The sequence below is a fragment of the Anolis carolinensis genome, chromosome 1 (assembly GCF_035594765.1).
Source record: "Anolis carolinensis isolate JA03-04 chromosome 1, rAnoCar3.1.pri, whole genome shotgun sequence".
Classification (NCBI taxonomy): domain Eukaryota; kingdom Metazoa; phylum Chordata; class Lepidosauria; order Squamata; family Dactyloidae; genus Anolis; species Anolis carolinensis.
Genome location: NC_085841.1, coordinates 102623574 through 102638824, shown reverse-complemented (window position 1 = coordinate 102638824; position 15251 = coordinate 102623574). Strand labels below are relative to the sequence as shown.

General features: G+C 41.4%; 2 protein-coding genes across 3 annotated transcripts in view; one reads left to right on the top strand and one right to left on the bottom strand.

Moving 5' to 3' along the window:
- Positions 1-15251, bottom strand: part of LOC134298835 (uncharacterized) — a 483127-nt gene that overhangs the window by 66765 nt on the left and 401111 nt on the right. The window lies entirely within an intron of this gene.
- crybg1 (crystallin beta-gamma domain containing 1) overlaps positions 5584-15251 on the top strand; it is a 144529-nt gene continuing 134861 nt past the window's right edge. The window contains exon 1 of one of the 2 annotated variants that reach the window (XM_062980142.1): positions 5584-5995. In XM_062980142.1, coding sequence (XP_062836212.1) covers positions 5667-5995 — 329 coding nt within the window. In that variant the 5' untranslated portion in view covers positions 5584-5666. The remainder of the gene's footprint in view (positions 5996-15251) is intronic. The other variant, XM_062980145.1, reaches the window with a different exon arrangement.

Sequence of the window (15251 nt, the reverse complement as noted above, 5' to 3'; positions counted from 1 at the left end):
CAACATTCTGCCGGCCCGTTTATGTTGGATAAGTGAGACTCTACTGTACTGTATTTACAAATTTACCACTAAAATATCACAATGAATTTAAAACACTGACTACAAAAAACATTGATTATGAAAAGGCAGACTGCGTTGGATAATCCAGAACATTGTATAAGCGACTGGATAAGTGAGATTCTTCTTTAATATGAAATAATTACTGGGATAGAATAATGCAGAACAATATAATCTCTAAAACCAGGACAGTAAATAAACAGGGGAATTCCACAAAGGAAACAATCAGGGCCAGCTAACACCTCCCAACAAAGTATTCCCATCATCAAAGTCTGGCAAATCCTCTGTTTTCTCAGGGCCACAGACAGTAGAAGCACATAAAATATCACAAACAACACCACTCTGAAAACAAGGGAATTCCAGACAGGAAACAATCAGGGCCAGCAAACACCTCCCAACAAAAAATTCACTCAGGGAGGAAACAGCCAGGCTTTAAAGCTGCAAGGCCATTACATCCTAATCATTTTTCCTAATTGCAGCATTCATACTTGCCTCCAACAAACAAACAAAAACCAATCAGAAATATTGTATATTCACAACCTTTAGGAAATAATATCCCCTGATGGCGCAGCGTGTTAAAGCGCTGAGCTGCTGAACTTCTGGACTGAAAGGCCACAGGTTTGAATTGGGGGAGCGGAGAGAGCCCCCACTGTTAGCTCTGGCTTCTGCCAACCCAGAAGTTCGAAAACATACAAATGTGAGTGCATCAATAGGTCTACGGACAACACCGGCTCTTCGGCATAGAAATGGAGATGAGCACCAACCCCCAGAGTAAGACACGACTGGACTTAATGTCTGGGGAAAACCTTTACCCTTGACCTTAACTACCACCAATTCCTCAATACTTTATTTCCCATACCACCAGACTTCGCCACAGCAACGCGTGGCCGGGCACAGCTAGTTGCCTCTAATATCCTTCCCTTCAGTGAGCAGCCGGGCATTATTTCCTGAAGGATGGGCCGATTGGATCTTCTTGCAGTCCAAGGCACTCTCGGGATTTTCCTCCAACACCACAGTTCAAAAGCATCTATCTTCTTTCGCTTAGCCTTCCTTATGGTCCAGCTCTTGCATCCATAGGTTACTATGGGGAATAAAAAGGTAAAGGTTTCCCCTGACGTTAAGTCCAGTCATATCTGACTCTGGGGGTTGGTGCTCATCTCCATTTCTAAGCCGAAGAGCTGACGTCCGTAGACACCTCCAAGGTCATGTGAACGGCATGACTGCATGGAGCGCTGTTACCTTCCTGCCGGAGCGGTACCTATTGATCTACTCACATTGGCATGTTTTTGAACTGCTAGGTTGGCAGGAGCTGGAGCTAACAGCGGCAGCTCACGCAGCTCCCAGGGTTTGAACCTGGGACCTTTCGGTCTGCAAGTTCAGCAGCTCAGTGCTTTAACACACTTCGCCACCTGTACTATGGGGAATACCACTGCTTTAACTATGCGGACCTTTGTTGCCAGTGTGATGGTCACATTTCAGTTAGACTACTGCAATGGGCTCTACGTGGGGCTGCCCCTGAAGAATGCCCAGAAACTTCCAATTTGTTCAAAGTACTGCAGCCAGGTTACTTACAGGTGAGAGCGGACAACCCCTCTGCTACAGCTCCTGCACTGGCTGCCAATTCCTTTCCGGGCCCAATTCAAGGTGCTGGTTTTGACCTTTAAAGCCCTAAACGGTTCAGATCCAACTTACTTATCTGAATGCATTACATCATACCAACCGCCCCACTCTTTAAGATCTTTGGGGAGGCCCTACTGTCACTTCCACCATTGTCACAAATGCGACTGACTTCAACGAGGGAGAGGGCATTCTCGGCGGCTGCTCCTTCCCTATGGAACACACTCCCAAAAGAAATTAAAACAGCTTCCTCCTTGCCTCTTTTAAGAACCAACTAAAAACTTTCCTGTTTAAACAGGCATTTAGAGAAGAAACTTAATTAGGAATGACAAGAACATCATATGTTATGGACTGGAGTAGAGTGAAATATATGTCTCCATATGATGCCTCATGAACTTGAATATATACTGTAGTTGTTTTTCTTAATCTGTTTATTCTATTATGCTTATATTATTATGATGTACTTTGATTACTGTTTATGTGATTTTAATATGTTGTAAGCCACTTTGGGTCCCGTGAGGAAGAAAAGTGGGATATAAATAAATATTTGTTATTGTTATTAACGGTTCCGGCCCAGCTTATCTGTCCAAACTTGTCTCCCGCTACGACCCATCTCGAAGCTTAAGATCATCAGGTGAGGCCCTGCTCGCGGTCCCGTCAGCCTCACAGGTGCGGCTGGCGGGGACGAGAGACAGGGCCTTTTCAGTGGTGGCTCCCCACCTATGGAACGCTCTCCCCATTGAAGTCAGGCAGGCTTCCTCCCTCCTGTCTTTCTGAAAGAGAACAAAAACGTGGTTATGGGACCAGGCATTTGAGCATGAGTAGCAGCAAAAATGAGATATGAATATATGACCTACTGACAGACCCCACCTGGACATGGAAAGCGCCTTAAATGTATATTTAAATGTATAATTATGTATATTTTTAATGTATATTCTTAATTTTATTGTAATTTTTAATCTTGATGGATTTTTAAATTTGATGAAAACTGTTTTTTGATGTGTATGTTTATATTGTAAGCTGCCCTGAGTCCCCTGATGGGTGAGAAGGGAGGGGTAGAAGTGATGTAATAAATAAATAATAAATTATTATTATTATTATTATTATTATTATTATTATTATTATTATTATTATTGTATGACACAACAAACAAGATAGATATGCTGGATTTCATATCACAAAATCACAAGTTGAACACTTCCCAAGTGTCTAGGACTATGTGATGTATTTTCAGATGATGCGTGCAGATCCCAGTAGGGTGGCCTTTTACAGTTAACAGATCGTAATTTTGTCAATGTCTATTGTTTCCAAATGCCGGCTGAGATCTTTTGGTACAGCACCCAGTGTGCCCATCACCATCGGGACCACCTGCACTGGTTTCTGCCAGAGTCTTTGAAGTTCAATCTTTACCAGTATTTAAAAAGTTCTAAAATCAGGACAGTAAATAAAGAAGAACACTCTGAAAAGAAGGGAATTCCAGGCATGAAACAATCAGGGCCAGCTAACACCTCCCAACAAAGGATTCCCCCCACCTGGAGGGCCGAAGTTTGCCCATGCCTGTTCTACACTGTCGTGAGGAGGACACTCCTATAGGGAAAATGTTCGCAAGGCTAAAGCACAAAATGAGCTCAGGCTTGCCAGGGACATTAAAAACAACACAAAAGGCTTTTTTTGCTTACATTGGTAGAAAAAGGAAGAACGAGGATGTGATAGGGCCTCTGCAAGGAGAAGATGGGGTGATGGTGACAAGGGACAGGGAATAATAATAATAATAATAATTCTATTTTTATACCCCGCCACCATCTCCCCAGAGGGACTCGGGGCGGCTTACAGATATAAAACAAGCATACAGTGGTATCAAATACAAAAACACACAAAATTAAAAGGCATAAAATAAAATCACTATCATTGTAAGACACATGTTAAAACACAGCAATAAAATTATAAAATGAACTGAGCAAAGTGCATTGAGTGAAACTTGTAAACATGAAGGAAGTTAAGGTGCTATAAGATCATGGGGAGAACCTTAAACTGGGGTTTAAGGCAGAACTACTTAATGCCTTCTTTTCCTCGGGTCTTCTCACAAAAAGAAAGCCATCTTCAACCTCAGCAACATGAAATGGTTGAAGGATTTGGGGAAATCCAACCCCAAATAGGGAAACAAGTTGTCCAGGAACACCTGGCCGCTCTAAACGAATTCAAGTCCCCAGGGCCAGATCAGCTACATCCAAGAGTATTGAAGGAACTAGCTGAGGTTATTTCAGAACCACTGGCAATTATCTTCGAGAGTTCTTGGAGAACAGGAAAAATCCCAGCAGATTGGAGGAGGGCAAATGTGGTCCCTATCTTCAAGAAGGGAAAAACGAACGGCCCAAACAATTACCAACCAGTCAGCCTCACATCGATACCAGGCAAGATTCTGGAAAAGATCATTAAGGAAGTGGTCTGCAAACACTTAGAAACAAATGCAGTCATTGCTAATAGCCAACACAGATTTACCAAAAACAAGTCATGCCAGACTAATCTGATCCCTTTTTTCAATAGAGTTATAAGTTGGGTCGATACAGGGAATGCTGTGGATGTAGCCTACCTGGATTTCAGTAAGGCCTTTGACAAAGTCCCCCACGACCTTCTGGCAAACAAACTAGTAAAATGTGGGCTAGACAAAACTACGGTTAGGTGGATCTGTAATTGGCTAAGTGAACGAACCCAAAGGGTGCTCACCAATGTGTCATCTTCATCATGGAAAGAAGTCACGAGTGGAGTGCCGCAGGGTTCCGTCCTGAGCCCGGTTTTGTTCAATATCTTTATTAACGACTTAGACGAAGGGTTAAAAGGCACAATCATCAAGTTTGCAGATGACACCAAACTGGGATGGATAGCTAACACTCCAGAAGACAGGAGCAGAATTCAAAACGATCTTGACAGACTAGAGAGATGGGCCGAAACTAACAAAATGAAGTTCAACAGGGACAAATGCAAGATACTCCACTTTGGCAGAAAAAATGAAATGCAAAGATACAGAATGGGGGACGCCTGGCTAGACAGCAGTACATTTGAAAAAGATCTTGGAGTCCTTGTGGACAACAAGTTAACCATGAGCCTACAATGTGACGCGGCAGCTAAAAAAGCCAACGGGATTCTGGCCTGCATCAATAGGAGTATAGCATCTAGATCCAGGGAAGTCATGCTCCCCCTCTATTCTGTCTTGGTCAGACCACACCTGGAATACTGTGTCCAATTCTGGGCACTGCAATTGAAGGGAAATGTTGACAAGCTGGAATGTGTCCAGAGGAGGGCGACTAAAATGATCAAGGGCTGGAGAACAAGCCCTATGAGGAGCGGCTGAAAGAGCTGGGTACGTTTAGCTTGCAGAAGAGAAGGCATGATAACCATGTATAAATATGTGAGGGGAAGTCATAGGGAGGAGGGAGAAAGCTTGTTTTCTGCTGCCCTGCAAACTAGGATGCAGAATAATGGCTTCAAACTACAGGAAAGGAGACTCCACCTGAACATCAGGAAGAACTTCCTCACAGTGAGGGCTGTTCGGCAGTGGAACTTTCTGCCCCGGAGTGTGGTGGAGGCTCCTTCTTTGGAGGCTTTTAAGCAGAGGCTGGATGGCCATCTGTCGGGGGTGCTTTGAATGCGATTTCCTGCTTCTTGCAGGGGGTTGGACTGGATGGCCCATGAGGTCTCTTCCAACTCTACTATTCTATGATTCTATGATTCTATAGGCTTGAGGAGCCAAGAAAACAGCGCGAAGGGAATCCCTGGCAGTGAACGTTGCGCAAGAAGAGGAGGGAGTGGCGGGGCGGGGGGGCGGAGTTAGGGGCGGGGCTTTGCGCGCGCCCGAGAACACCTGGGCGCTCCTGAGGTGCCCCCCTCCCTCCCTCCCTCCCTCTAACCGCCGCCTCACGCGCGCGAGGGACGAAGCCAGCCGCCCTTTGACGAAGTCGCTTCCTCCATCCCTCCGTCCCGTCGGGGGTCCCGCCATGGAGAAAGCGGGCTTGCGCCGCCTGGGAAGGCTCTTCCGGCACCGAAGCGAGTCGGAGGACTCCGAGGCGGACTCGCTACCGTCCCCGTGCCCTTCCCCGGCCCCGAAGCCGCGGCAGGAGCATCGCCTCAGCGACAGCAGCCAGGTCAGCTCCCCAGGAGCGCGCAAGAAGCACTCGGCGTTCGGACCCTGGCGCCTCCGGAGGAAAAGCAAAGAGCCGCCCGAGGCCGGGGTCGGCGGGGGCAGCGTGCCCGCCTCGCCCTCCTCCTCGCCCGCCTCGCAGCCCCTCCAGTTCAGCGCCTCGGAGCCCAGCACACCTACCAATAGGTAAGAGGGTTCTTCGCATTCATTCTACAGCAGGCATGGGCCAACTTGGGCCCTCCCTCCAGGTGCTTTGGACTCCCAACTCCCACCATTCCTCACAGCCTCAGGCCCTTTCCTAAGCGGCTGAGGGGGAAAAGGAAGGGGCCTGACGCTGTGAGGAATGGTGGGAGTTGGAGTCCAAAGCACCTGGAGGGAGGACCCAAGTTGGCCCAGGGCTGCTCTAGAGGCGATCTTCCGAGGCAGCAGCATAATATGTGTAGGTTTGTTCTGAAGTTGAATTCGTTTGTCAGTCGGGACAGGTACATTTTTAAAGTGTAAAAGGTAAAGGTAAAGGTTTTCCCCTGATATTAAGTCTAGTCGTGTCTGACTCTGGGCGTTGGTGCTCATCTCCACTTCTAAGCCGAAGAGCTGGCATTGTCCACAGTCACCTCCAAGGCCATTACCTTCCCGCTGGAGCGGTACTTATTGATTCCAGCCAAATACCTATCTATCTTTGGATAGCATAGGGAAGGGTGAACACCCCTGTAGTGATTAATGTGTTGTCGAAGGCTTTCATGTCCGGAATTACTGGGTTGCTGTGAGTTTTCCGGGCTGCATGGCCATGTTCCAGAAGCATTTTCTCCTGACATTTCACCCACTTCTATGGCAGGCATCCTCAGAGGTCTGTTGAAAAGGGGTTGTGAAGGTTAATTCAACCAGAGAAGTCAGCCATAGCAGAGCACTTGATGAACCAACCTGGACACTGCATATTATTTGAGAAGACAGAAATGCTGGACCACTCTAACAACTATCCTGTCAGACTGCACAGAGAAGCCATTGAAATCCACTTGTGGACAATTTCAACAAAAAGGAGGAAACCATGAAAATGAACAAAATCTGGCTATTGGTATTAAAAGAACCTCTACAATCAGGACAATAAATAAACAACACCACTCAGAAGAAAGGGGAATTCAAGACAGGAAACAATCAGGGCCAGCTAACATCTCCCAACAAAGGATTCCCCCAGGCAGGAAACAGCCACACCTTGAAGCTGAAAGGCTATTCAATGCTAATCAAGGTGGCCAGTTGCAAGTCACACCTGCCTCAAGCAGACAAGAGTTCTTTCTGCCACCCTGGACTTTCCACAGATATATAAACCCCACTTGCATAGTTTTCCAACAGACCTCACAACCTCTGAGGATGCCTACCATAGACGTGGGCAAATAGTCAGGAAAGAATGCTTCTGAAACATAGCCATTCAACCCGGAAAACTCACAGCAACCCAGTGATTCCAGCCATGAAAGCCTTCAACAACACATTGGATTCGTTTGTCAAGTGGGGCAAGTACATTTTTAAAGTGTAACTCCAGCCAAATATCTATCTATCTTTGGATAGTATAGGGAAGGGTGGACACCCTTGTGGAATATGTTTTGCTGTCTTTTGTCCCTGTGATCATTGGATTTTGAGAGAAAAAAATACCTTGTTGTGGAAACAAGGGTTGGAAATACAGCTTCTGTGGAGACACCTTTCCCTCATGGAAACTCTTTAAGGAGTGAATTTACCTTCCAAAGAGGAGATTTCTCTTACTTCCTGTTATCTCACCCTAATTCTTAACTGTGAGTCATTTATAAGTCAGAGGTTTGTAACTTGGGAACTGTCTGTGTTTAGGAAGAGAAAAGCAACTATGACTTTCAACTGTTTTTTCAGCAGTGCTGATGTTGCCTTCTAGTCGCCTAATGGCCACCACAGGAATTTCACTGGATTTTCTTAGGCCAGGAATACTTAGGTTGCATACACTTTGTAGAATTAAAGTATTTTGACATCCCTTTAATTGCTGTGGCCCAGTGCTTTGTAATCATGGGAGTTGTAGCTTAGTTAGACCCCAGCCCTCTTTAACAGTGAGGGTTAAAGACCTTATGAAACTACCTCTAGGATTCTATAGCACTGAGCCATGGCATTTAAATTGCATTAATTCTACTGTGTAGAGACACTCCTAGCCCCCATCTACACTGACCATTTCTTGCTGTGTCAAATTGGTACTGAAAAAAGTGGTTTCACTGTGTAGATGATTATACAGGAAATCTTAGAACTGGTTTGAGGCATGAATGGGGATGAACACAAACCACAGAGCACTGATGTGCACAAAGGGCTTTCTTTTGATGCTTTTGCGGTCAGTGTCAATAGTGCCCTAGTCTACTACTAATGGCCACCTCATGAATTCTATTGGATTTCGATAGGCAAGTTTTATTCAGGTTTTTTGCAAGTTTCTTCCTCCAAAATACAGCGTATAGCAAATGGTATTCATTGTCCATCTCCCATCCAACTATTAACCAAGGCTGACCCTGCTTAGCTTCCGAGATCAGAAGGGATTGAGTGCCTTTAGGGCAGTGGTTCTCAACCTGGGATCTCTAGATGTTTTTGGCCTGCAACTCCCAGAAATCCCATCTAGTTTACCAGCTGTTAGGATTTCTGAGAGCTGAAGGCCGAAAACATCCGGGGACTCCAGGTTGAGAACTACTGCTTTAGGGTATCTAGACTTCTTGGCAGTTATACATACGCAATTAGTTGTACCTCAGTCACCAGCATTAACATCACCCCCCCCCCCCCACCCACCAATCAGTTCCTTCCAATCATCAAAATTACCAAAAATGTTTTTTAGGGATTTCCAGTCTTTGAGACATTTCTCTGCTCAAACAATTTGTTTTACTGATTGCTCCTCCATAGTAGAAGTCTTCCATCTTTGCGCATACAACAGTCTTACTGTCAGGATTGTATAAGGAACCAATCTTTCATAGCTAGATCTTCTCAATCTTTGCAGTCAACTGTCCAAAAAAAACCCAACAATTTTGGTTTCATGTGAATAGTAATGTTTAAAATAATCTGCATCAACATGTGTTTTTATATATGCAGGGGCATTTTTGTTTTGTTTGCTGAAAAGCAGGTGTTCTACCCAGTAAGGTGCAACCCTATGTTGCATGTTGGAAAAGAGCATCATGTTGGATGTTGGGTGGCATCACTTTTTTATATTCTATTTGGTTATGCTGGCCTCATGAGAAATGGATAAGCAGCCAAAACTATAAAATGCTTATTTGTTTGAAGCATTAGAAATTTAGGAGCACCATGCAGCAGAGCAGATGAATCAGACACTTAAATGTATATAGGGAAAAGAGACCAAGAATGAACTGGCTATATATATTGGAGGCGACAGATCCATCTCCTTTCGAAGTGCTCTTATGTTATGACATGACATGAGAGAAATGCCTTCTTTTCATGTGTTTGGTACTCTGAGGTATTCACTTTTTAAAGGTGCATCTGCACTGTAGTATTAATGCAGTTTGACACCATCATGGAATTTAACTCCATGTTCAATGCTATGGAATTGTAGTTTTATAACTTTTCTGCCAAAAAATGCTTGTGCCTCATCTAACTACAAATCGAATGATTCCATAGCATTGAGCCTTACCAGTTAAAGTAGTGTCAAACTGCATTAATTCTACAGTGTAGATGCACCCTGAATATGAAGAGTGTGCTTAGTTAATCGCTGGTTAAAGCTATAGAACATTAGTCACCATCAGTATATCCTCGCACAATAAATCCCAGACAGGTTAATTGTGCATTGTGAAAATTACTTCCTTTTGTACCTACTGATAATTAGTGTTACTGCCTGCCATCTGTGACTTTTAACATCCTTGTCACCATAATTTATATGAAAACTGGAACATGATTTCTTTGATGCCAGGTATTTGATATGCTAACACCCCAACCTCTATTCATGTTTGTTTAGATACTGTTATACTTTATTTGCTTATCCGTAATGTTTACTTCTTTTTAAAAAATTGCTACCCTAAATAACATACAAAAATGAATAATAAAATATTTACTAATAAGTCTGCCATCCTGTACACAATCACTTGGCAATTAGTTATCGTTGAATGCATTGAGAGTTACTTTGAACATACATACTAGGCATGTGTGTGATGATAATTATTATGGCATCACCAAATATGACAGCAAGATGCTGAAGATTGATATTATTATTAGGAATGACTGGACATTGACTGTAGTTTGTACAGCCAGTAATTTGGCACTAAATCAGATTTGTTGTCATTCAGTTGCTGTTGTTGTTTTGTGCCTTCTAAATTAACTTACAGTAATTTTATTTTTGATTTTGCTTTTTGTAGGTTTATTTAGAGGATATTTTCTGTTCGTTTTCTTTGATGCTACAGGAATGTGACTTGCCAAAAGTAACCTGGTAGATTTTATTGACAGAGCGGGGATTCAAAATTCCTTTGTTGAACAAGTATTCAAAATCTCCTAAGGTTCAACTTTCAAACCAGGCTCCTTGAAATATGTCAAGTAAACTCATAAGAACATATACATTCTTCTGTACATGTTGTTTACCCTGTTTTATTTTGGGCAGTTGTTTTTTCTTAATCTTGTACTGAGTAGGTGCTGATGTAAAATGTTATTATTGTTATGTTATTATTATGTGTATTTATACCCCACTATTTTTCCACAAGGAGACTCACAATGTTCAGGCCTCACATCAACACCGAAATGTGTATTGCTTGGAAATCAAATTCATCCTTATGTGTCAATGTTTTACCTCCACATATTAGATAAAAATTGCCAACCTTGAATACCTGCCAATGTGATCCTGCAACTAGAGCACTCTCCTAACCTGGTGGCTCCCCCCACCCCCCAAGCACAGTAAATTTTGTCACCCGCACCCCATAGAGGGTATTTGGGGGCATAATGCCTCCAAAATGCATTTTGACATTCACGTTTCTTCCACGTTAGTATATAGTCCCCTCCCTTCCCACTTGACAATGCATGTTTTATATCATTGATCAATGTATTCAAGCCTAGTTGCCGTGAAACTTGCATTTTGCTCCGAGTTCTAAATATTGTTATAATACAGTTGATTTGAGTGGGACTCCAGAGCTGACTCATTGACTCATAAGATATACAGAGGTAGCTGTCAGCTTCATTTTTATATGGCTTTACATTTATTAATGTCTTTACATTTATTAATGTCTTTGAATGGCAAAGCTAGGCTAGTAAATTGTTACACTTATGCTCTTATATAACATCACCCTAAAATACTTGAACAATGATATTATTCTTTTTCAAACTCCCTACCAACTTTACCTTAGAGATATTATGATCTTTATCTTGGTCCTACCCTTTCATCACTGTCTGACTTGTGCAACTGTTTGTTGGTTTTAGACAATAGCAACTCAAATGTTAATCTTTCTATTTACTATGATAACATTTAACTTTTGGAGAGCAATCAGAGAGGAAACACAATGGTTTGATAGCTGCATTTTCCCTTAATTCTGTTATTGCATTGGTTTTCTATCCTTCATTACTGCCTAAAATATTAATGTTTAAAGGTAACCTTCTGCATGAAAATGACATATCTGAATTATGCTTAAGGGTGATCATATATATTGCTATATTATGTGTCAGAAATGAAGCACATGGTTTTGTTTCATGGCTGTTTCCTTTTCTATGGCTCTTGAGAACTTATATCAGCCCATGTTATGTTCTTGTAGTCATTCATGTACCACAAACAGAGATTCTGCTTTTCAGAAGCAGAGCAAAGTCTTCAAAAGCCCAATCCATTCTTATTTTATGTGCAGCATTTATGTTCACAAAACTGAAGCTATTATCTGACCAGATCTAGCATGACAAAGGGCTTGTATACATTGGAACAAAAGCCTAGACTCACCATGAACAGACTTGCTGGTTGTCTTCATGATGCACAGAAAACACAGTTGCTTTCAGATAGTATATTGCATAAGGCCCTTCCCCCCATATTTCAGTACTCACTATGGAATAGATTTTTGATTGTTGATGCTGTTTTATGTTATTGTCTTTTGTAATGTTGTTGATTTTTTGAGTTATGTTTTAATCTACAATGGATTTTATTCCTGTTGGATTGGGCTTGTTCCCCATGTAAGCCGTCCCGAGTCCCTTCGGGGAGATGAAGACGGGATATAAAAATAAAGTTGTTGTTGTTGTTATTATTATTATTATTACCATTATTACCTTGGGTTTTATGGCTATATTCTGAATTTGCCCACTTTCCTACTCTAAGCAGAGTTAGGAGATACTCCAGGGTTTGCTTGAAACTCCAGAGTATTTTGGGTCTTTGGACAATTTAGGCAGCTAGATTAGATTCCAGAGGCATCAAGGGAATGCTACCTGTCAATGTTTCTGTTTCTCTCAAGAGTCTTTCTACATGATAGAAAAAAATATGGCATTGTGAAAATCTGTTACTTCCATAGCTCCTTTCAGAGGTTGCTGTGACTGTTTTTATTATCAGAGTTAATGTACCACAGGATTCTATCTTCCTGTTCAGACTTAAAAATATATAGATGTGTGAGTTGTGGTCATGCATGGCATCTCGCTCTGAAGCCTCTGGCAGTGTTCTGATGACACAGTGCTCTATATTTATCAAATTCAGGAACAGCTGTTAGCTCATATCTGTACTGTCTGATGAATCCTACTGTTGGCTAATTGAGTGAGAACAGACTGAAGTTGAATTCATACATAAGTTGAAATGTTGGTTGGTTGGAGGAACTCCTGGGAAGGGCTTTGCTATTTGATACTAGGTTCCAACTCTGGAAAGAAATCAGTTTTAATAAGGCAGTTTATCTAATTGACTGAACTCCCCCTTTTTGATATAAAACTATATTTATTACAATCCATTATCTGATAATCTTCCATTTGGAATATTTTACTGAAAAACAACAGGTTCTGCCAGAAACATACAGTCTAAAGTATGCATGTGTACTGTATCTGGTACAGAGTTTTGCAGTCTATCTTGTACAGATGTACCTGTCTTTTTGACTATATCATCTTCTTGTCTGGAATCCTGTACCCATAATGAGGACGTACCAGCATCACAATGCTAAGCTCACTATCCTGTGTTCTATTTTGCTGTTCAGCCAGTCAGATTTCTTCAAGATGTCACAAATTGGTTGAATTAAAAACAAATCTTTCTCTTATGTAGAATGGGCAAACACTTTTGCCCCTCACTTTAAAAGATACTCCTTTTGATGCTTGCAAAAGCTCAGATGTAATCAGTATGTGTGGATTGAAATACAATATGACATTTTTATCCATTTATTTGATATCCATGTTTCGCTTGCCAAAAATATTTTTAGGCAAGGTCCTCTCAAGGTCCTGCAGCATGAGTATGGTATGCTTCCAGCTCAAATATTGTCAAAATATAGGATTTACTATTATTTATGCTTCAGTATCCATAGAGTTTTTGGATACGAGAGTTGTATTATAGGGAAAATCAGCCTAACATCTTAATGTAAGTTAAGTGTAATGCCACTTGAGTTTATTCTGTTGTTGTTTCTCAAGGCAATATTCAAATAGATTCAGAAAAATAATGTAAGGAAATAGACAAAATAAAGCTTCAGATTTCGATGGCAATGACATTCACTGTCTGTGCCAATTATGACAGCTCCATCTTAGCATAGTCATTGATTTATATTCAGGAACAGATTCTTAAAATACAGCAATAAAAATGCAAGAAGAACATTTAAAATTTATTTAGAAAAGTCTGAGCATTCAAAACATGTTGTTTGCATTATTCAATAATTCCTATGTCACCCCTGTGAGGCAGACCTACTGCATTTAGGGTCAATAAATGAGGTTTGTGGTTTGGTCTTTTACTTACTCAACTAAACTTTGTTATTAAACTACTTTATATTTGAAGGATTGGTAGCAAAAGTACATAGGAAATAGGGCATGTTCAAAAGAGTTGTTATGCTAATATGAGTTCTCCTGGTTAAGCTTGTGCCAGGTGTGCTTCAATTCTACAATGCTAATTCATTTTCCAGCCTTGTAATCTTGCTCTTAAGACAGTTAGTGGGAACTCCAAGGCAGTAAGAGATTAACATTATGCTTATCTAGTAATACTTCAATAATATTTCCTGCTGGTGGCATTCACCTGGATAATTCTTCAGGTATTATTAGCATTTTCAGTGCCCAGTTCCTGCTTTTATTGAAACCAATAACTAATTAGTCAGAATTTCAGCCTAGCATTATTTCTAGCCTTGTTTAAGTTTGTGCCAGATTGTCTCTATCAACATACTGAACAACTGTTATAAACATTTCACCAGAGAATGAAATAGACCCACACACTAGTTTGGCATGAAGAGAAAGGTATGTCTATAGAGTATAGACTGTAGTAGCAGCTGTAATTGAATAAAGAAAGATGTTTAACCTAGATATAAAGAAAACCTACATAATGACCCTAACACATGAAATTGCGACATGATCCTTGCATTTCTTTTACTACTTTTTCCACAGTATTCTCTGTACTTCCATTACTATAAGTGTGGGAATAGAGCTTCAGGGCATAGACAAGAATATGTGTTTTGATGACAGTTAATTGAAACGTGTCAAAAATAAATAGAAGTCTGAACTGAAATGCACACAATTTTGCTAACGATGTGGACTTTCTAATGATGTACATTTTCTAAAAGTGTAACAATTCTGGCAATGGCCAGGGTAGTCATGGGACAAGGGGCCTAGATGAAAGGATATATAGTGTTGGAGTTGAAATAGTCACTGCTTTACTAATTACAGTTTTTAGAGACTTGCCATGGCAGAGGACATAGATCCTAGATCTGGATGACTTGCTTGTCACATCATGACCCGTGGGTGGACAGTTACTGACATTTATTACAAATACTTTATGATTGCTACTGCCATCTGATGCTTAGGCAAAAATAGGTCCCTTGATTTGCCTAAAAAGACTCAACCCCCAAGATCCTCCAAAGGGTTCCCTCAAAGTGGAGTAACTGGCACACAGGCCTCCACTCCCATGTTCAAACCTAAACATTGTGACAAGTCTGAAATCAGACTTAGCAGTGAGCTAATAAAAAATGAAAAGCCATTCAAAACCATCAATACTTTTGTGAAGAAATCCTGATGAAAATGCAAAGGGCTTATACACTCAGGGAAAGAAATGAGGATATCGAGCAGGGCTGATGTAGTGGTAATAATGCAACTCAGACAAATCATTCAAAGAAACAAGATACAGTTTTGGTACCAAAATTAAGCAGATGTGATTTCACGAATTGTCTGAATAGGAGTCTGCCTGCAAACAGACTGCTTTGTGATCAAATGAAAATTATCTATGTATAAATAAAAATGTAAATGTTTGTTTGTTCAGAACCTCAGATCTCCCAAAATAATTCACCAATTGCTTTGAAATTTTGACACAATGTAGCAATCAAACAGGTGCATGTTT